We start from the raw sequence: 23245 nt of genomic DNA, 5'->3' as shown, positions 1-23245 counted from the left end.
AGTTTTGTATGAATTTATAAGTGAAATGAAGGGTTTCTTGACTTAAAATCCTAGAGGCCGAAAGTTAGTAACCCTAGAAACTCACACAATAAAGAACACAGATTAGGGTTTTGAGATACTCATTCTAATGGGTTGTATTTTAAATTACAACTTGCTTTTCATTTCATTTTGTGGATTTTTGTAAGTATACACTCAACTTACTCTTGGTTAATACATGTATATGCTTTGCTTTTGTTTGTTTTTATTGTTTGGGTTGTTATTACTTGTTTATTTGCTTGAATAATTTGATATGATCTTGGAATATGATTATGGAATGAATGGTATGATTCGGTTCAAGATAAGAATTGCAAGAATGCCCTTTTCATGTTTCAATTTTAAGGGAAACAATGTTGTTAATTTGAGGAACTTGGTGTTTCGGCTATAGCAGGTCTTGGTAGTTTTGGATCTTGTTCAAATGCTATGATTTTATTCTTTGTTCTACTATGCTTTGCTTTCTAAGCAAGATGGTTGAAGTTTGGAGTATGTTTAAAGTGATGATTTTCCATATTCTTGTACCTCTAAGTTTCAACCAAGGCTAGATTTCATAGTTCCATGTTTGTGTTTTAATATCTTATGAGTTCTATGTTATAGTGTCATGAATTGAATATGTTATGCTTGGTTATTTCATGCATGACATCTCATATGTCATATGTCAAGTATAAGAACGAATGTCTTAAGTCTCATGTCACATGCATTTGGGAGAAGTGTTTTAAAAAATGTTTTGAAATGAAATGAGTCTAAAAGTTTTATCACAACCCCAAGTGTTAGGGCGGGAGAATGTCCTAGTGGAACTCCTCTATCCACTTTGGAGTGTTTAAAAATGGAGTGGTAACCCTTAGGTCAACAAAGAACCATCGACGTGTCTCGAATGGATTCTTTTTAAAGAATGCTAGAGCAAGGTAACACCTAATGCTAGTGGGTGCATAAGACATGTAACCCAATGAAATACTATCGAGTTAATAAGTTATGTTTCTATTTAAGATGTATTCATCACAGTGTACAGATCGGTAATGATGTGGTAACTAGCAAGAGCATGTGGTACAAAGGGGAACCGTGTTGTTTCCACCCTCTAAATAAGAAAAAGAGCTTATATATTATGGATCACTTGATGAAAATCTCGTGATAAGTTATGGATCACTCGATGCAAGTCTTGTGATCTTCTCCGAAAAGGCAAATTCTATTAAAGATCAACATGAAAAAGGAAAGTTAAAGATGTTTTTCTCAAAATGTTAAGTCTCTATTACAAGTCCTTGAAAGTGGTCAGTGCATATGTCAAAGTTTAGTATTCAGTCATGTGTCGTGTCAAGAACATGTCCATGCACGCATTGCATGATATACCTCTTGTATGCTTATGTTAACTATTGTATGTTATGTGGCTACTTGCTGAGATTTCTGGAAATCTTGTTGTGGTGCCTTCTACTACCATTCCCTTCCTGGAATGGTAGAAGTTGTAACAAGATTAGAAGGCAACACGGATGGCCAAGCGAAACAAAACAACACCTCCTCTAGAGAGGATCATGCCTAAGGGGTACTTAAGCAAGCTCGAGCCCTCCATTTTGAAGCATCTTGAGGCCATAAATTGGGAAATCACTGAGATAGTTCAGTTTATTGAGGAGTTTCAATGACTCAATAATAGGGACAAGGATCAAGCTTTGGAAAAGCGAGTGAAGGATGAACCCTCACGAGAGAGAGAGAGAGAGAGAGAGAGAGAGAGAGAGAGAGAGAGAGAGAGGAAATGTTTTAATATTTTGAGACTTAGCTTATTTTGGGGAAAAAAAAAAAGGGGTCCCATGTTTTCAGGAGATTAAAACTGTTTGCTATATTTTGATGAGTATGACTATATTTTGGGTTATGCTTAGTTTACAGTACCATGTGCTAAGACAATTGCTTTAGGTGTTGCCTAGTTTCACATGTACCATTTATATTCCGCTGCATTGTTTATTACATACTACTAGTATATCTAAGAGCATTGCAGGTTATCTGTCATGTACGAGGGGTGTGTAGCCTTGTGTTACATGTTCAGATGTTTCAGTCACCACCCAATCCCAAGCAGGGGCCTAAAGCAATTCCAGTAGGTTAAAATCGATGACAATACTATCAATGAGTGACAATGAGAATGAATATGCATGCACTGTTTTATGTAAATAAAGCTATGAACACATTTATGCATGGTGAAGAATCACCCTTTGAGCATAAACACATTTATTGTCAATCATTGATAGGTATCTCTTTAGCAAATCTCAATTAATAAGTATGGCGAGGAATCACCTTCTAAGAAAATCTCATACATGCTTAATCATTAACTCAGTGAGGCATCACCCTCTTATTGTAAGACATAAAATTCACAAGACCTCATCATATTTGTACCAGCGGGGAACCTGTTCAACACAGGTAATCTCTCTACCTGGTCAACGTGTGAATTTATTCACCAAATCCAGCCCATCTGACTTGGGGAATCACTCTACCCAGTCAACATACACATGATATCACACATGTTCAACTTGGAGACTCTCTCTAGTCGTGTTACAAGTGAGGCCAATACGAACGTTCCACCCAGATCATCAAGGGGGGTGTCTCTACTTGTATGAAACTCGTGGAAAAGTGCCATAGGAATGGCACAAGGACTCCTCAACATGTTCATGATGATTAGATACACAGTAATACTTGACACTTTGGAATTCACACCATCTCAATGCTCATCATTCAAAACTCATCATCTTAAAATCACAATGTAAAGATAGCCAATAAACATAATGAAGAAAATGCACTTTTATGTAAAAAGGAGGTGGGATACAGAATATGAAAACCTTAATCTTACAAAATACTCACAAAAATTTACCTCAGATTCCCAATATGGTCATAGGAGCTAACCTACTCGAACTGTATTTTTTAACACTACGGTTGTGCTGGTGTCAATCCTTTCGTCGAAGGTCCTAAAGTCACTTTCTTTCTTGGATAATCCGAATAGAAGAATGAGTAACCGCCATAAAAATCTCAGAGTGAGATGTTGACTCTCATCCAGCTCTTTATATATGGCGGTACTATCAGTCACAGTCTTGACATTCTTTTGCCTCTTGGTATGCTTGAATGAGAGATATTCGATCTTGACCATCCATTTGTCCCTGGACTTGAAGAAACCGAATGACTAATGGGATAAGGCGTTCACGTTCCTAACGTTCTTCTTGTATCCAATCCCATAGTCCTTCCCTTGTTGGATCTCCCACATGGCACTAGCCGGACTACACCTTCTGAGATCAGACAATATGGCTTGCAGGTTCGTAATCTTTTTTTCACAGGCTCACTCCAGATGTGATATCTCTGATTGAGTATGGGCCTTTGTGTATAACACCTACCACCCTCTGAGCTCCTCCGTGTTATCTTGGAGAGCTCTTATGTTTGCATTGAGATTGTCCTCACTCGTTGCTCGCCCATGTATGGTCAGCACAACATTTGCTTGACTAGTGCTAGGAGAATCATCCTTCATCACCCGATGTTGAACATGTATGCCAGACTTTCTACATCGTGCTGCTTGCCTCACTCTTGGACTAGCTACACTTTATTTGCCTAGTTGCCTCCTAGTGGCTAGTATTATGACCGAGGTAGGGGATCTTCTCCCCTAGCTTGGTGAGGTCCTCACACGGAACCATGAGGTTAAGGGTGGATTGCAACACCAAAATTCTTCACTGGCAGTGCACCTGGTGATGACCAATTCCTGAGGAGGCTACAATTCTTGCCACTAGCCATGAAAACAGCCATGATCGTAAGGGACACTAACCCTAATACACATGGGTGACAAAGAGTGACAACCATTAAGAATATGAGGTTAAGGAATGAATGTTTCTCTTTTATACTTTGAAGTTAATGTTAGAGGTTGATGTTACTTGAGAATGTTAATGTTCGACTGGAAACCTATACTTTATATCTTTCTAGCATAATGTAGTGCTTATTGAGTATTCCACTCATTTTTGTGTTTTTATGTTTTTCCTAACGTAGATGAGGAAGATTAGAAGGATGTTGTAGGACATGATGCTATTAAGGGGGACGACAATGAGACTTGAGGCATTAAGGACCTTTATTTATTTATAACTTTTGAGTGATTTTATAGCACACGACCATATTATTTCTTTCAATGAGTGCTATTAATAGTTTTATCTTGAGAGGCTTTTTTTTAATGAAGTACTCTGATTTTCATGGATGTTATGGGGTCTCTTATATCTACACTAAAAAGGTGAATATTTTAAGGTTAATAGAACTCAATTCCTGTAGCTTTAAAATCGTAGAGTGACAGGGTGTTATAGATGCATTGCTTGCTCTAAATGTGCAACCCGAGTCTCCATGTTCACCTATCTTCGTGCTCGCCAGACAAATATGATTAGACCAGTTGCTTTTTTGAAGATAACAATGCTTCAATTTTATTGATAGCACTTTTATATGATTAGACCTTTCTTGCATGGAGTATACGATGAAACATATTTATCGTGAAGGTAACGCTGTGGCAGACTATCTTGCCAAGCAAGGTGCTGGAGGTTCGAACATGGAGTGGGTAGGGGATCACGGTTTGCCAAGTAACCTTAGGGGTCTTCTCCGTATGGATAGACTGGGCATTCCCTATCTTCGTGCTTTGTAGTGGCTTTTCCAGGTATGCTTTTGTTTTTGTTCGCATTACTTTATCCTTACTTGTTGGTGGTTTCTTTTGCAGGTGCTTCCTTTTTTTTTCTTAAGTCTGGTTTTGGGTCTAGGAGTCATGTTTTCCTTTGTACTTTGTTTGGGTGTCCTTTGTTTTTTATGCCTGAGTTTTGGGTCTTTCTTCTGTAACCCCAAGGCATCAGGTTATAACCACGGTTTTCCTCTGCCACAAGTGAGGGCTATTAATAAAATTAGGAGGAGGTCACTCGTGGACATGTGACCTTCGTCTCTTTAAAAAAAAAAAAAAATTATTGATAAACTCTCTTGTGGGGGAGTACGGTGATTATATTCCATTGTTACTTGGTTTGACTAACCTAATATGAAATTTGGATTCCAATGGAATTGAACTTTTTACCAAGATTTTGCTAAGTCTATATCCGAATGACAAGCAAATGAGTGAACACACGGTTTGCTTATTTTGAGATAGCTACTCTCTTGCATAGTTTGCCTTTTTTCCTAAAAATGTAAGGTCGAGAGCATGCAAGCTCAATGTAAGCTATTTGAAAAAAAAAATGAGGCCCACAATGAAAAGGGTGAAAGCCGGCCTGTCTGGACCAGAGAAACTGACCGAACCGGACCGAAGCTTGGACCAGTCGGTCTCGGTCAAAGGATTTCTCAACTTCTAGTCTTTAGTCCAGTCCCGGGGTGGGGTTTCCTCAGACCAGACCGACCAAATTGAGAAAATATATATTTTTAATTTTAAATATGTTATATATATTATTTTATATAATAATTGTACAATTAATTATGCAATTTTCATCTAATTTATTATTATTGAACATATAAAATATTTTTTTAATGAGTTAGTTATATAATCTACATTAATAATTTACTTAATTTTAATTTTTTTTATTAATTTATTAGAAAAACAAAAGAAAAAAAATAATTAGACTGAACTGGACCGCTCCGGTCCCTATGGATGTTCGGTCCATTACCCGGACCGGACCGACCAATTTACACCCCTAATAAAAAGTAAGTAGATCATATTTTTTTTCAAATAACTTGCATGAGAATTGCACACCTTCAGTTTGCACAAATAATTTTACTTCATGAAATGTGTTGATGTCAACACTAACAATTTTATAGATCTTATCCGAATGGACAAATTATTTGATTATTGACATGTTACTTTTCCATTTGGATAAGCATGCAATATCAATCATTTAGAACACAGCATAAATCTTGTCAAAAACTCACCAAATCACGAGCACATCCATCTAAATTTGTATTATGGTTAAGCTGACATATAATTGCATGACAAATCAATTGTGAATTAGAGAGGCGTCTGAAGCTTAACAAAATCATGCAAGAAATTTGGATTATACGAGTCTAGCATGCAATTATGTAAGTGATTTATTACAATTTTATTCCTATAGCACCGAACCATTGGAAGAAGAGATAGATTCCAAAATATCAGTTATGGACACAAAAATGGAGTCAAGTGAGAGAAATAAGGAAAAATCTGGTTGTAAGCAATTATGTACACCAATATGCGCACTCATCCAATGTGTTTGATCAGAAAGTCAAACTTTAATGGAAATGGTGCCAATTTGAGTTTTGAATATGAAATAAGCAATATTGATATACAGATTGGTATACAAATTCGCTTGTACGTAACAAAACTCGTAAAAAAGTAGACCCCACTTTAGAAAGGTATGAAAAAAAGAAAGAAAAAAAAAAAAAAAACTATTCCTTTTTACTAGGATCCACTTTTTTACAAAGGACGTGTATGGTACTTGTCTATTTAGACTATTTGGAACTTGTACCTAGGCATTACTCATCAAGTGAACACTCTTTACAGTCAAATCCAGAAAACATTAGCCTATACACAATCCACCATAAGCTTAGGTAAAAGATAAAGGTTACTCTTCATCCTAAACTTTATCATGCCCAATCACATTTGCTAATCTTGTGCTAGTTAATTTCACGCGGGTGTCAGTATGCCTATGCTTCCTTACAGAACATTTGACTCTTCCATCAAAATCAAATTAGTTTCCTCTGTGTTTAAAAAAATAAAAAATAAAAAAATAAAAAAGGGAAGAAGAAGAAAAATTGAAGGGAGAATAGTTTTCTCTCAATATAACACATCTTGATTAAGTAGGGTATTAATAATGATAATAGAATAACAATATCTTAAAGATATCCAAATCATCTTCATGCCATCACATTTTCATGAAACACTTGATGCTTTGCTTTCACTTTCTAATTCCTAGCTAAAAATTCACGTCTCCAATCCTTAGAAGAACAATGCAAAAGACTCTTGGAGAGGGGACAATTACAAGGGCCTGCTGAACTTCTAACGAGATGGCTAATGCTTGAGAAGAACATGATGATGATGATACATATTCACTACAAAATTCCTAACACGCTATCATTTTTATGTACAAGCATTAATTTACAAGAGATTTTCTCAAAGATATTTTGCCAGACACTCTTTCAATATTTGTAAGGTTACAGGCTTTGACACGAATGAGTCCATTCCATTTGCTAAACACTCGTCTGCACTCTCTGCCAATGCATTTGCTGTCATCTGCATTTCTACCAACTTGTTTAGCTTGAAGATACCTCAGTTAACAAAACACACACAAACACTAATTTATATATATAGGTAGTTACTACAATGTATTAATTTGTAAATGACAGCAACGAAAACAGTGATGGTATCGACTTGACTTAGCTAATATAAGATGAGAAGACCTAGAAGAGATTGAATTATATGCATAAAGCCATTTATGTGGGAAAGTAAGATTGAATGTGCTCACCGCTATGATGGGAATCTTCTTTGTAGATGGTGTAGAACCAAGAGAATTTTGTGATGAGTTCAAACAAGGCACTGTTTGTTCAATTCCTGCCTTCACTGCAGCATCCCAATTGCCAGTTTCCTCAAAGGATCGAATTAGTCTCGTAGCTTGAAGGCCATCCATAACTGGCATGCAGACATCCTGCAAAAATTCATGATATAGACACAATTATCAAAATTATTGCATCGAATTCATTCCAGCAAGGTCTTAATCAGTGCAATTGATGTCATTCTTCCTTCATTCAATTGAATTGTTGCCATTCATGTTTTACATCTAAAATAAGAATGATCCTGCTGGGATACATTCTACCAATCTTATCACAGCAAAGATGTATTTCTTCTTAAGCAAGCCTTCTCTTCTGACATGACTGTGACTGGAACAAAGTTGACAGCTACACAAAGAACCTATCAAGCTAACAATAGTTAGAAACAAAAATAGGACCCTGTGTGATTTGGAAAATATTTTGGAAGTACCATGTCATGTGTTATAATAACAAACCAAGTTTAAGATTAGGGCAACGAAGTGAATGTTTCAGTAGGTTCTAAAATATGTGGTCACTAGAACATTTCACATGAAAAGGTTCTATATTATGTGGCCACTAGGAAATTTCAGAAGGGCAATGAAGTTGGTCATATATTGGAAGCATTACAGGTTATCGACTATGAAATGTTCTTGTGGTTGTTGTCTCCAAGGCAGACATGTTTCGATGGTTCCAATTCCTAATGAAGATTGAGTATCTAGGATCATCACAAAGAGAGGAACTTAGCGATTCTTCACGCCGGCTTAGGAGTACCTAAGCTTTTTAAAAGTTGTGACATTTCTAAGAAGCTGGTTGAAAAGCAACTTTTCCTACTTCCCAAATTGACAAACTAATAAGCATCATCAAGTTACCAAATAATTTATAGTTAAATGAATTTTTTCCATAGCTTCTTACCCTTGGAGAATCCACACGAAACATACCCTTAGCATCAAAGATTATGATCTGTTGAGATGGTGAATGGGATGGTGAACATTTATGTGTGTTCCTGTGTCCTAAAACATTAATGACAACAACTCGACAGAAAGTAACGGCAACAAAAAATATGGCATTCAAGAAATTACCATCAGAATGAGATCATAGCTACAACGTTGAACTGCACACACAGCTTCAACACCATTATTTACAACATCGATGGCATGACCTAACAGTTTCATCATCGACCGTGTCACCATTACGATGGTCTTGTTATCTTCAACAAGAAGGATCTTAGGTTTTAATGTTGACTTGGGTACTTCCATACAGCTACTAGAAATGGACTGTGAACTTTTTTGAGATTTCTCTTGCCTCTCAGACATTCCTTGGGGTTCTTTTGTCCTTTTCACCTCAGGCACTTCTATGCTTGCTTCTGTGTGATCAGGGGAATCTGCAATAGGATTTTGAGACCTATATTTTGTATCATTTTGACACTGTTTGCTTGGCCTATGGCTTGATGAACTCTCTGGTTCACATAGTGTCTCTGCATCATCAACCACTGAACAGGCATCCTCAACTGAAGCTGTGTCGTTTGATCTGACTTTATTAGAGGGAAATGAGTAAGAATTGTGGGAGAACCCATTGAGTTTATGTGACCTAGTATACCCCATAGGATGTGGTAAAAGCATTTGGTTGTTGGTGGACCCATTAGAAGAGAATAGTGATCCCAAAGTGCGTGGCTCAAACTGGAAAAAGCTCTCAATTGTATCATGATTAGCCATATCTGAAAGCTCATCAGGGTCATCAGAATGATCAAATGTTGTTGAAACCCTGTAAGGTAGTACAAAAGTAAATGTAGACCCACAGTGTTCTCGGCTAGACACAGTGAGACTACCTCCCATCAGCTCAACCTAATACAAATCCTTACAAATGTCAGGAGTGACAAACCAAATTATATTCATTAAAAAATCAAATTATTTAACTACACTAAAATACTAGATTAAACTATCACCCCAGAAAAGGAATGAAGCATGAATAACATATCCAATAATTTATTTCATAAGTTTTCAACAAAATTATGCTCTTAAGAATAGAAATACTGAAACGATTTGGTAGTCTTGCAGTAAAAATTCACTTGGAAGAGGTTGAAATCCTAAAACTAGCACAAACAACATTATTTTCCTTTTTTTCAATAAGTGAGAATCTCTACATGAATTACAAACATAGAATGTTAAAATCTTACAAAATTTGTATGAATGAACATGCTTTACTGAGTCTGGAGCCTTGATAAATGGTAGCAATATACATCGTGAGAAATGAGTCTTTGAACAGGGTTTCATGAACATTAGCTTAAAATTACTATATGCGGTCCAATATTCATAACTAATATAATACATTCAAAAGGTCATTTTGTGTGTTTTAGGTACTCTTTCATTCAGTCAGTATTTTGACTCAGATACAATGCGCTGAAACAAACACTTAAGATGGAATGGAATCAAGAGTAGTTGGACAATTTGAGTAAAAAATCTGTTAGTTACTGAAAGAAAGTCAAAATGAAAAAAATTGAACTTAGCTTTGACCTCCAATATCTTTTTTCACTACCATGATAACATGGTTTCATGTTTAAGTGATCTCAGCTCGTGTGTAGTCTCTCTACTATAGTTTTGATACATTTAACTGATTTCATCTCTTCATAGCATAAACTCGTATAAAGTAGAAAAATTCTTGGCAAGCACCATATGATTGACAACCACTCATAACATTATTTGCTACATTAACATAAAAAGCTCATTATGATCGAAAAGAGAGCACGAATGCTTTTGATGTCCATCCCTCTATACTGTCTCAGAGACCTCAGAGAAAGAGAGGTGGTAGTGCAAATAAAACAAGAGTGATTGCTGGCAAGAAAGTATACCAGCTGTTTGCATATTGCTAGTCCTAGTCCAGTGCCACCATATTTTCGAGCGTGATCTGCACTAACTTGCATGTACTTCTTGAAAAGTGTAGGTAACGCATTTTCTGTTTCATGAAGAAACAAGTATTTGTATTAACAGGAGTCAGCTTGATGGTGTAAGGCTTACCAAATCATAAGAGCAACAATGTGAAACAATATACAAATTCTGGATTCTCTGTCTCAACATCAGGGAGGATTATTACCTGGTATTCCAATTCCTGTGTCATATACATCACAACGTATCCACACTGTCGTTTCAGGAGAATTATCTTTCTCCTCTTCATCTCCATCCATTGAGACTTGACTCTTAGCTGAGGTTCTAGATTCATCATTTAATGAGAGATTTTGGCGAGGACTTTCAATATGTCTTTGACCATGATTACCTTGCGCATCACTGCTGGTTTGAGATGCTGATTTGTCTTTCTCTTCTTTTTGTCCATTTGCTGAGACTCTTGACTCAGTTGCAGTAAACTTTTGAGGACATCCTTCTCCCTTTCCAGAAGACGAATCTGATACCACAAAAAGATTTATCCCAACCTTTCCCTCATGAGTAAACTTGATAGCATTGCTGCAGCACAGAAATTAATGCATTTAGAGGATAAAATGTCTACGATGATAACGTCGCGACTAGAAAACAAAAATAATTTCTATTTCATAGAATATGGCTAGATCATCTAAGGAATCCTTGAAGAAGAAACCAGAATCCTACGAAGCTTATTACCTGATCAAGTTGGTGAGAATTTGTCGAATTCTCAGAACATCTCCAATGACCTGAAATGTGATGAACAATCTTCACAATAAGTAACTTGCAACAGTGATTTCAAATACGAATAAAATTTGTGCATGTCACCACTTACAATATTGCATGCAGAAAACTTAAAAGTTTTTTAAGAGATGGTAATAATAAGGAAAATACAAATCTCAAGAAAGATGTGGCAGGAAAGCTCATTGAAGTTCTGACCTCTATAGGAACATCATCCGCTATATGTCCTTCCAAGGTCAAGATTTTCTGTAATGATGCAGCAGCAGTTTGTAGTACATGTTTTACAACCTCTCTAGGCCGAAACTTTGTAGCTTCCAACTTCATAACTCCTAAATAAAAGAGAACAAGTAGGAATAAAATCTGCATATTGGTCAGCCAATAAGACTAGAAGCAAATTGCGGAAAAGTGTTTCCTTAACCCCACGATCAAAAACAAAAGGGGTATTATAAACACAAACAAGAGCTGAAATTCAGGGGAAAAAAGAAAAGGATGAATTTCTAACCTGACTCAACCTTGGAAAGGTCAAGGATGTCATTTATAAGTTGAAGGACCAAATCTCCAGAAGATAGCATGACATCCAACAATTGTCGTTGCTCCCGATCAAGCTTTGAGTTGGCAAGAATCTCAGCCATGCTAACAACTCCAGTTAGAGGAGATCTTATCTCGTGAGACATTGTAGCAAGCATTTGTTTTGCTCGCATTGTCTCCTCTGGAAGAGTATAAAAAAGGGAAAATCAGAGTCTAGTTTTCCAGCTCTAGAAGCAGCATAAAATGAAGTTCAAAACTTCATAAGACTTCACCTGTTATATGAATTGTTTTGTTCAGTTCTGTTTCCTTAGCCTTCTGTACAGCTATTTCCTCTCTAAGCTGTGCCATCCTCTCTCGTTTCCTTACCTATTGTACAATCAGGAGCATAAATAAGTGCTATTTATGCTAATGGGAGACTCAAAAGAGTGACCACAATTAGCAGAACAAAATTTACCTGATCAGTTACATCCATTCCCATATAGTTTATACCAATTGTCTCCCCTGACTTGCTAAAGACAGGTTCTACGAATATCAGAAATGTCTTTGATCCAAATAATTCTGTCTCAAACGTGATTTCCCTCTTTGCTGGTAACCCCTTTTCCAGAACTTCTCTCTTGAATTCTTGAGATTCTTTAACACCAGATCCAGTAAAGATTTCAACATCTGTTTTTCCTATAATGTCCTTAAAAAGGGAAGAAAAAGAGAGTGAATTTGAGATACTTTGGTGCATTTGAGGCAGAAGCAAATGCAATTATGGAAAGGATAAATAGAGGATGTCAGTTGTAAATGGAATATAACTTTATATCAATCCCATCAAACGTTGAATAAGTACATAAGCGGTAATTAGTTACCTCCTCATGCAAACTTGGAAAGTGATTATAGATAAAGCGATATCTCAACTCTTTATCCTGAAAGAAAATGTCATCAAAGATCCATCATTCCCCTATAGCCAAAAGATGGAAAGAATTCCATGGTAATGGAAATGCAAAATGAAAAAACAAGAGGACTTCTATCAACCATGTTGACGTGGTAGTGACTAGTAACCAGTGATCGTTTTGAAAAAACGAAGGGTTATGATAGTCGCACATCTCAACCTGAGATAAGAGAGTGGTATATAGTATTACTCATGCCGAAATTACCTGATGACCAATGACAACGGGGGCATTTTGAAGAACAAAATGCAAGAAATTATCTGCTCTATTCAGAATCTGGGACAGTTCTTCCACAGGTGAGGACTGCCTTTCAAGATTTGTTATGCTTTCTTGTAACTTGTCCGTGAGAATCTGCTCTCTCTGAACACTTGCCTCTAGCAATTTCTCTAAATTCATGGCCCGCTGCTTCCAGTATACAACAGTATCATACTCAGCATCTATTTCAACGCTTTTATTGTGGACAACAACATCATTTCTCCTCCGAGGCACTTCTAGCCATATATCATAAACTTCATCCAATATAGATATTGGACGTTTATCTCTGCCATATCTTTCATCCTCGAATCGATGCTCCTCCAATATCTCCAGTTTTCTTAGCTCAACGTCTTCCCGTTGTTTGTTTAGATTATCAAGTTCTTCTCTGAGAAGGCGTACAGCATTTGCCTGCTTATACTCCCAGTGTTTAACAAGGTGAGCCAACTGAGAAGAACCCCTTTCAGTGTAATCTGTTAGCTCTAAAAGTCGCTTGAAATCAACAATGGTTGGCTCCTCTATGATAGTTACTTCCTCCAGCATATCTTGATCCCCTTTGGGCTTTTCTACATTGAATTGCTTTCCGGCATCAGTTCCAATATCTTCCGGCCACATTGAAGGGAGGACTTCGATGTCCATCTCTTCAAAATGATCACCCTCCATCTCAGAAACCATGAAAAACTTTTAAATTTTACATAAGAGTCGTATCTAAGGATATATAGACATCATCAGGCTACTAAATCTTGGTTTGGTGCTTCAGCATATGCATCTCAGCTATCTCAAAAATATATCTTTTGCTGGATTTTCACATCCAGATGATACTTTTAACAGAACAAAGGTAAGAGTATCCAATGAGGCAAGTATGCTCCAGTTCTATTGGGTCAGAAGATCAAGATCAGGTCACCAACTGCATAAGAAACGATATATTTACTTGTTAGGCACTTGGGGGGAAAAACTAAACATGATTACATATATGAGTTGGTCACTTCTTTTGAATCAGCCGATTTGACTTAATTCTGGAACAAACAGAAATTAGGAAAACATGGTTTTTAAGATTAGACCACAATCCTTGAGTACAAGACTGCAAGTTTGATTTTTATTTTTTTATTTTTCGCTATAACTGGAAATTTGAGTCTATTAAATTAAGAAGATAGAAATAAGAAACTGAGGGGATCGAGTAAGAACTAAAGCACGTTATCGGCCATCTTAACAAAAGCACGCTATCGCCCCTGTCAATGAATCTATTCCACATACCTAATCAACAATTAAACGGAGGAAAAAAAGAGAAGGAGAGAAGAAGGGAGGGGGGGGGTGTTGTTGGGTGTGTGGGAGGAGGGGGAGGAAATGATAAAGTATTGACAACGCAAAGATACAGCATAGAATTGCTAACCCCGTCTGCCTGTACTTGTTTACCATTGAGTGAAAAACAAACTTTTACAGATGACCTAAAATTGTTGACAATCAGAGATAACATATTGGTTTACATGCAACGCTAACAAACTGAAATAGTGAGAAAGGTCTTCATTTTGCCAGAATTTATTACCAAGTAACATAAGTTGGTGATGAAAATGACATAAATATATATAATAAACAGCTATCCAAATTCTTTATTTTTGAAAAAGGTAGTAGTTTTGGAACAATCACCACAAGGTGTCTAACCTTCAGCAGAAGATTGAATTGGGAAAGGTGTGATTGAAAAAACTCTGAAAGTTCTTTTACGAAAAAGTAATTCACTGTCACTTTCAGAACAAAAATAAGAATTCTAGTATTTGATTACGCTTAACCGAAATGGATTATGGGATCCATAATATAGAACAAAAGAAACAGTAAAACAGAGTTCCAAAACGAATCAGTGGAATTAAACAAATCTGCCATTTACTAACAATCATCTCAGTTTATATGAAATTCGACAGAAACAGTACTGGAATGGGAATTGAGTTTGAGAAAATGAAGCTGCGATCTACTAACAAACCAAGTCAAGAACACAATGAGATCATTCCAGGGAATGGATTGTACCGTGCATTTGTTGAAACTACGGCATCAAAATTTACAATTGAGCTCATAGCGTTAACAAAAAGCGGCCCGTCAATAAGTCAACCCTTTGTGATCGAAGCAAAGCCACCACCCGCCAAAGGAGCGCCCTCTGAAGAATCAGAAGAATCGAGGCCGAGAAAAGCCTTTCACTGTAGATCTGGGGAATCTCCTTTACTGTTCAGTCAACAGCCTTCAATGGTGTTGAAAAAGGATAGCTAACTACTCCGAGAGAGAGAGGAGAGCATGTGACGCAAAAGATAAAACCAAAATATATGGGAGAGAAAGAGAAACCCAAGAAGCCATGTGCATTTGGAGGTCAAAATATTAGAGAATTCTTGCACTATCTTTGATACTCTTTTTCCATTTTCCTTCTGTTTTAAATAATATTACAGAGCGCGCTCCATCTGCAAAAGACTTAACTCACAATCACACTACACACAAATCATCTTGGTATTTATGAAACTATCTTACATCTTCAGTCTCTCTGTCTCTGTCTCTGTCTCTCTCTCTCTCTCCAATGATCCAATGAATCATAAAATAGGAGAGAGAGGTTGAGTTTTAAAATGGAGAAGCAGTTTACGTTGTTCCCCGCCATTTCCTAGGTGACGTAGTGCAATGCGCGTGGAGTAACGCGCGACGTCTTTTTCTTAAATATTTTATAGGCTGAGTACGCAGATGCGAACACGTCTTTCATACTTTAAAATTCGCTTGATAATAGCTGTCATGTAATCTTACTTTAATTTAATTTTTTATTAACTTAAATGGTAGTTAACAGGTAGTCTCTTGTTGAACTTTTATTTATTAATTATTTACTGGACCCCTGGAGCTAGATGGAGATGAATCCACAAATGGAGATGAATCCACAAAGCCGCTTCTTTTGGTTATATAAGATGATATAAAAATTAAAAATTAAATAAAATATAATTAAAATATAATTTTTATTTTTATATTTAAAAAAATTAAATTATTTATTATATTTTATATAAGGAGAAATGCTACACATCATCCTACACCACACACTTTATATATTAAAATATTATTTTTTATTTTTTTTATTTTTTATTTTATTTTATTCTTATTAAACTAATTAAATTATTTTAATTAATTTAATTATTTTATTCTTATTTTAATTAAATTATACCAAACCTAAAAGCCAAGAAGCATGCTGTTGATTACAACTTGGAAATGATTTGTATAATTTTAAGGTGTGCAAATCTCTTGCACTTTCTTTAAATAAATAAAAGAATCTGAAACTCACACAAAAAAATTATTTTTTAATAATAGATCTCACTTTTTTCGAAGAGAAAACTAATCTTACACACTCTAACATTGTATATATTACTCTTCCTTTGATAAGCACCTCGACTCTCCCATCTTGCTCGTGTTCTCATTTTTTGTTTGCCTCCCTGTCATAAAATAAAGAAAAGTACTTTAGGAACAAATAGATTATATAAAAGTAAACTCACAAATTAATATACCTTAATATGGTACGTCAGATTATAAAGTTACTTTTATTATAAAATAGACCTAACGAATTCTATAAAATTATATGAATTTCTAAGTTTATTTTATATAATCTCTTTGTATTTGTATGTAATACCCCGTATAATAAGGATAAGTTTATTTTATAAATGGTATTAGAGTCTATCCCAATTAGAAATGTAAGACTTGAGTCGTGCCACTTATAGCAGACGAGCTCGACAAGGACGTTGGAAATTTAAGGGGGTAGATTGCAATACCTTGTATGATATTATGGATAATGGTAGATGATATATGGGATCTCACATTGCTTAGGAAAAATAAGTTCTTACTTTCTATAATATTTCAATAGGGTTATAATTGTATCATTGACTAGTCATTTTGGAGTATTAGTCATATGGTTTAGGCCTTTCATTAGGACGTTAAAAATGGCATCAGAGTCTATCCCAACTATAAATGTGAAACTCTGCCTTGCCACCTACAACAAACAAGCTCGACGGAAAGGTTAGGAATTTAATAGGGGTAAATTATGATACACAATATGATAAGGATAAGTGTAGATAGTATATATGATCTCACATTGTTTGGGATTGAAAAGTTCTTGCTTTTTATAATGTTCCAATATAGCTCCAATTGTATCATTGACTAGTTTTTTTAGAATATAGATAATGTGATTTGGATCTTCTATTAACATGTTACACTGTAGCAATTATTTAAGATAAATTATTTATTTATTTATTTTCTTCTGTTTTGGTATGGATGGATGAAGATAAGAAAATCTATTTGTAATTCTTATTTTTTTACACATCTAACACATCTTTGATGTAAAAGTTTTCTATATCCATTATGTTAAAAAGTAAGAGTTTTGCTACATACAAACACAGTCATGTACTAATTTATGTACCAACACTTATTTATTCATACTTAAAATTAAAATTAACACTGTTTTCAATAAAATCTACTTTTTGACCAATCACATCACATTAGTGTACAAATTAATATACAATTGTACTTGTAACTATACTTTTCTAAAAAGTAATTGATGTTTTTATTTTTTATTTTTAATTCTAATAGGTTCCCCATAAATAATGTGTTAACACGTAGACTTATAACAAAAAACTCGGATGAAGCAATTACTCGTGTGAACTTCAATCAACAGCCGCGTCGACATTCATATAATTCGATCTTCCATAACTAATCAACGATCGCCTGCATCTTCAATTAGTCTGGCAACTAGGCTCACTTGCGCCCCCACATCAAGCGCACTTGAATCTCCCGTCTCGTAACATGTCACGCTAGAATTGTCTCGTCGTCCCAATTTTTAAAAAGCCACAATCCTATCTGTCTTCTCTTTCGCAAGGAGTTGGCTGGCTGCCCTGACTAATTAAAGGGAGATCATGATAAATTGGAGTTTTTCAACCACCACCTCAGATCACTCCTCCCTTCCGTAACAACATGGCACCTTCCTACTATTATGAAAGGACTACGTTATACGTACCCATGTGAACAATGCAAGAAGAGCGGTGTTACTCCCACACTAAAGCTCAAGGATTAGCAAGGAAAAGGGTTTTTGTTTTTAGTAAAACGACAGGGAAGTGTCGTAAGGGGAGGAGGGGCTAGCTTTCTATGATCTAATCATATCAAGGAATTAATGCACAGGGTCATGATTTGGTAATTAAGGGAATGTGAAGAAGGTAGTAAGAATGAATAAGAGTAATGCTACTGATCATTTCAATTCTCATCATTATCTCATTATTCCATAACGTGATATTAAATAATTAAAAACTATTTATTATATTTTATTTGTGAACTTATCATTTAATGCCACATCATAAGATGATAAGAGTTAGAGAATGATAAAAAAATAAATGATAAATATATTTTTTCTATTCTAAAAGGATTAGTCTATATCAATAATTGAAACTTTTCGGAATGTCATAAATGGCAATAACATCGTATTCTTTGTCTAAAGTACACAATTTTCTTATACTCAAATTCAGAATGTTATAATCTCTTTCGATTAAAATCCTAACGTTCTTACCATGTCATTTCAATGACACAGTGCTAGTCTCTCACTTTTAGTTGAAATTGACTCTGATACACGTATTGACTTACAGAAAGCCAAGTCACATATGAGTTTATAAACTGAAAGCTGGATTAGTCAATATACATTTACAAAACCCCTTAAAATCATTATAAAATACAAGAATTTCTTCCCTTCACCATCTTACTATACTTAATCCAAGACATTACTTGATTTCCGGAGAGAAGATGCAAAGTATGGGAAGATATCTCCAAGTACCAATTTCCATACAAGGGTGCAAGCCAACGTGCATTTCATGTTTTAAGCGTGGAAGGGTTTGGAGTTGTCCTCGGGAAGTCCCAACTTGGAAATTAATGCTGGAGACACAAGGTCGATCATGAGCAAGGTCGTGTGACTCGTGAGGTCGAGACTGATGACTTGTGGCTACAAAAAATCTTTGGAAAAGCACTAAAGTGGTGTTCGATCCACGAGCCCAAATGTAATCCACCGCAGTGCCGCCTCATCATCAGTACCACATCTCTTGATGCGTTTGGCTACACGGATTTAGGTCAAGGCATTTAAATTTGATTTTTAAAATCCATATCTTTTATTTGAATCATATTTAAGATTCATATTTAGATTCAGCATTTTACCGATCTTTTAGTAAAAATGAAAATTCTTGTGTGCGTGATTGATGAACTCTTAAATCAAATTAAATAATGCCAAATTAATAATTTTCAAAACTAGATTATTGTTTCATATTTCATTAAATTTGAGTTGTGAGTGGAATTGCGGAAGAAGACAGCTTTCATGACACACCATAATCAGAGTTTTGAAAAAAAAATATGATATTTATAATGGTAGAATGCTTAAACGTCACGAAAATTAAAAAAAAATATCTATTTTTTAAAATGATATACTCTACAACTATATGTAACATTATTCTTCTAAATATCATCTCACTTTATCAAAACATTGTCGGAATTTTTAGCTCTTAAGAACAAGATATTAAAGAATTGTTGTAAATTTTTTTTAATGATATTATATTTTGGTTTACTAACTTAAATAAAATAAGACATTTCAAGCATTTGGGTACAGTTTTAAAATATCACTATTGGACCATCTTTATGTGAAGAAATTAAGAAAATGTAATTTTGAACCATCATTCGTACGTGAACCCTATTCTCTTGAAGAAAGAAGCGATTAATTGGAAGTGCAATGCAAAACACTAATTTTTATAAGAATTTCATAATTTTAATAAGAATTTCGTGCGAAGTGCCAACTGCAACATCGGCCCGTACACATTTTCTAGGCCGTGCACTCAGCATTCCGTATGCTATAACATAGCTCGAGACACCTATACGGCAGGCAATCCCGACCACGTTCTAAACATTTGGCCATGGATTTTGAATAGTTCATGACATGATATAATTTGGACAAGTAATATTTTTATAAAATAGTTTATAAAAATATATCATTTTCACAAATATTCTTATTTAGAAATATAATTCTATAAATAATTATAGAAAACGTTAGGTGTGTCATTACTCATAGATCTTATTTGTTATACAGATAAAATAAAATGAGGTAAAAAAATTATAAATAATAATAAAATAATATGTAAATATTAGTGAAATTTTTTGAGATAAGATGTTTTATGGAATTTAAAAAAATGAAAAAGTAAAAATAGAATAAAAATATGAAGTTAGAATATAATTTTGAAATATAATTTTTGTGTTTAGGATTTGAAAATGCTGAATTATTTTGTTTAGAAATTTGGAAAAGTTGTGATAAATAAATGAAAAAGTTAAAAATTAAAATTGACCAAGTATTTATATTTGAATGGTATTTAAATATTGAGTTGAGATAAAGCGACATGAATTGAGATAGGATGAGACCATCTGTAAAATTTAGTGGTGTAAAAAAAAAACAGAAAACTGGTTGGACCAGACTGGACCGAACCGGTGAGCTCAATTTGATTTTTAACTAGTCCGATGTAATATTGGTTCTTAAAAATCGAAACCGATTCTTAACTAATGTGATATCGGTTTTTATATTTTGAAAATCGATTCAAACCAAACTGAGCTGGTATATATATTTATAATTTTTTATATTATATTATATATATTATATGCTAGATTACTAATTAATATAATATAGAATTCTAATCTTATTATTCAATTTTGTTAATCTTATAACATAAAATAAATATAATATGTGAAATAATGTAAAAGTAATATTATAATGTTTAATATAACATTTAGTATAACATATGAATTTTAATTTTATAATATAAAATTTTAATCTTAAATATAAAAATTAATATTAAGTTATTAAAATAAACATACTTTTAATATAAATATCAAGGATACAATTTTGGCATAATAAATTATAATATATATATATATATATATATTGTAAATAAAGTTTTACACATTTGATCATATATACTCTTATAAAAAGTTTAGAATTGATATAGACTATAGTTAAATTCAATACTATACTAGTATGTGTTAATTATTATAAAATAATATATTTATATTATAATATAAATAGACTACTAGTTTAATATATGTATACATCATATTATTACTAACATAGATAATTTGTAAAACTGAAAAAATGTATCGAATTGGATTGAAATTAGAAGCTTAATATCGATAATAAATCAAGTCTATATCGATTCTTAAAATTTCAAAATCAATATATATCAATTCTAAAGCAGCGGGAGGTTACCTTAAATCAATGAATTCTTACAAAAGAAGGAAACAAGAGTGCTTTAAACAAGAGATAGTACGTATTTGACAAAGATTCAATAATAATAATTATGATATTAGTTTTCTAAATGGAAACAAGTACTTAAATATGTTATTAATACATCCCAATAATTTATGTAGCACTAACAAATTGGAAAAAAAAAATGATAATAATTGGATAGACTGACATGGTCCATGGATGTCTATTAAATATGGATTTTTTTTTTTTTTTTATAAACAACCAAACAACTAGGCCTTATTCTTCTCTTCCCTGTCCGCCATTTTGGAACTTTGCCTATAAAGATCTATATTTGCATTATATATATATATATATATATATATAACTTCCTTTCGTAAGTACCAACCAAGAACAAAAAATGGGTGTGACAGATCAGTAGATCACAGCTGCTCATCATTTTAGCAGGAATGATGAAGACCATCATTAGCCACGTTGCAAGGGCGGCCTTCCCCTGCAAGACATCTTCTTTCTTTCTTTCTTTTTCTCAAGAAATACAATTTTTAATATTTAAAAAACTACAGTGCATTTTTTTAAATGTGGTGTAGATAGTGAGTTGAAAAAAGATAAAAATTAAAAATTAAATAAAATATTATTTTTTAATATTATTATTATTTTGTAATTTTAAAAAATTAAATTATTTATTATATTTTTTTAAAAAAAATTATAAATATGAGATAAAATAAAATATTTTTACTATTCAAATAAGGATGCACCAATCCGTTCAAATGCTCGATAGACCATCAACCGACCATTTCTCAATTCAAAATTTGCACCAATCCGTGCAAATGCTCGATAGGCCATCGACCGACCATTTCTCAATTCAAAAATACAATAGAACAATAAGGAGAGCATGTGGTCCTAAAGGAGCTTATTATTTTGTGCTGGTGTTAATTGGTCGGCTGTTGAACCTATTGATAATTGAGTAAGAGAAAGTGTTATAACTTAAAAAAATAAAAAATAAAATAAAATTATAAAAGTAAACTCATATAATTTTATATAATGCGTTAAATCTATTTTACAATAAAAATAATTTTATAATCTAATATACTATATCAGGTTACGTCAATTTATAACCTTATTTTTAAGAAATCTTTTTGTCATTAAAATATCTATACTAGTACTTGATTTATTGTCTCTAATATTGCAGAGAAAATATTAGGAGTAGCTACTATTCACCACTGCACACCATACATCCTATAAAAAACATCTATATATCCTATGAAAAGCATCCCTACACCCTATAAAAACTTATAAATATATGGTGTGCAGTATGAATAGTAGCTGATGCATAGAATTACTCAATAGTGCATGTTAATGTGACACATTTTTAAGCACCTTCATATTTATGTAAAGCACTTAAATGAAAAAAATACTAGCAATATCACATATTAGCTACCGTGACTAGACAATAAAATCAGAATGAAAATATTCACTTTTCTTAGTAATTTTAAACAGACTCTAACATCTAAATATCTAACTTTTAAATTATTAAACTCATCTCAATTTAAAATTTTCTTACACGTGGAATCTACAATATTTTTCAACTCAATACATCTTTATAAATAGAGCCCACAACTTTTTTTAATTTTTCATAAATAATACTAAACATATCTTAATATTTAAATATATTTAAACTCAATTTAGATAGATTTTACATAACTCATTTCATAAACTCAACTCATTATTATTTATAAAAAACTCAATTCAACTCAAATCAAATCAGCTCAATATTTAAATGCAACCTAATTAATTTAATATCATTTTTTTATAACCGATAGGGGGAGAAGATTATAGAAAGAATGAAAAGAGAAATGATAGTTGTATTTTGATTGTCTAAGTGTCGAATAATTATTTAAAAAAATAATAAATATAAAACTTACATAAAAAATAAAATTTTAATAATAAATTTTTTAATTCAATATACAAACTGCAGGAAAACTACAGGGCTGTAAAACCAACTTTTCCATTGAATAGCAAAAGGATAAAAGACATTTCGGACGGTGACAAATCAAAAGCTTCATAAAGCA

At 33.6% G+C, this 23245-nt stretch overlaps 1 protein-coding gene across 1 annotated transcript; it reads right to left on the bottom strand.

The window, feature by feature from the left end:
- Positions 1-6818: 6818 nt before the first annotated feature.
- LOC122299056 (histidine kinase 5) lies at positions 6819-15458 on the bottom strand. Its single transcript, XM_043108907.1, has 13 exons — positions 14924-15458; positions 12863-13814; positions 12575-12631; positions 12178-12405; positions 11996-12089; positions 11698-11904; positions 11394-11524; positions 11154-11203; positions 10636-11000; positions 10394-10497; positions 8628-9389; positions 7488-7667; positions 6819-7255 (listed from the first exon to the last, which is right to left on the bottom strand). The coding sequence occupies exons 2-13, from the start codon at positions 13580-13582 to the stop codon at positions 7136-7138; spliced, it is 3018 nt and encodes a 1005-aa protein (XP_042964841.1). The 5' UTR covers positions 13583-13814; positions 14924-15458; the 3' UTR covers positions 6819-7135.
- Between the last annotated feature and the right edge of the window lie 7787 nt (positions 15459-23245).

Source organism: Carya illinoinensis, chromosome 16, assembly GCF_018687715.1.
Source record: "Carya illinoinensis cultivar Pawnee chromosome 16, C.illinoinensisPawnee_v1, whole genome shotgun sequence".
NCBI lineage: Eukaryota > Viridiplantae > Streptophyta > Magnoliopsida > Fagales > Juglandaceae > Carya > Carya illinoinensis.
This window is presented reverse-complemented; position numbering and strand designations above follow the sequence as displayed.

Coding starts and splice junctions, on each gene's coding strand:
- LOC122299056 (XM_043108907.1), bottom strand. CDS start 13,582: ATGGTTTCTGAGATGGAGGGTGATCATTTTGAAGAGATGGACATCGAA. Junction 12,406..12,574: donor TTCCAAGTTTGCATGAGGAG/GTAACTAATTAC, acceptor TCCCTTTTTAAG/GACATTATAGGAAAAACAGA. Junction 11,905..11,995: donor CAAAACAATTCATATAACAG/GTGAAGTCTTAT, acceptor ATACTCTTCCAG/AGGAGACAATGCGAGCAAAA.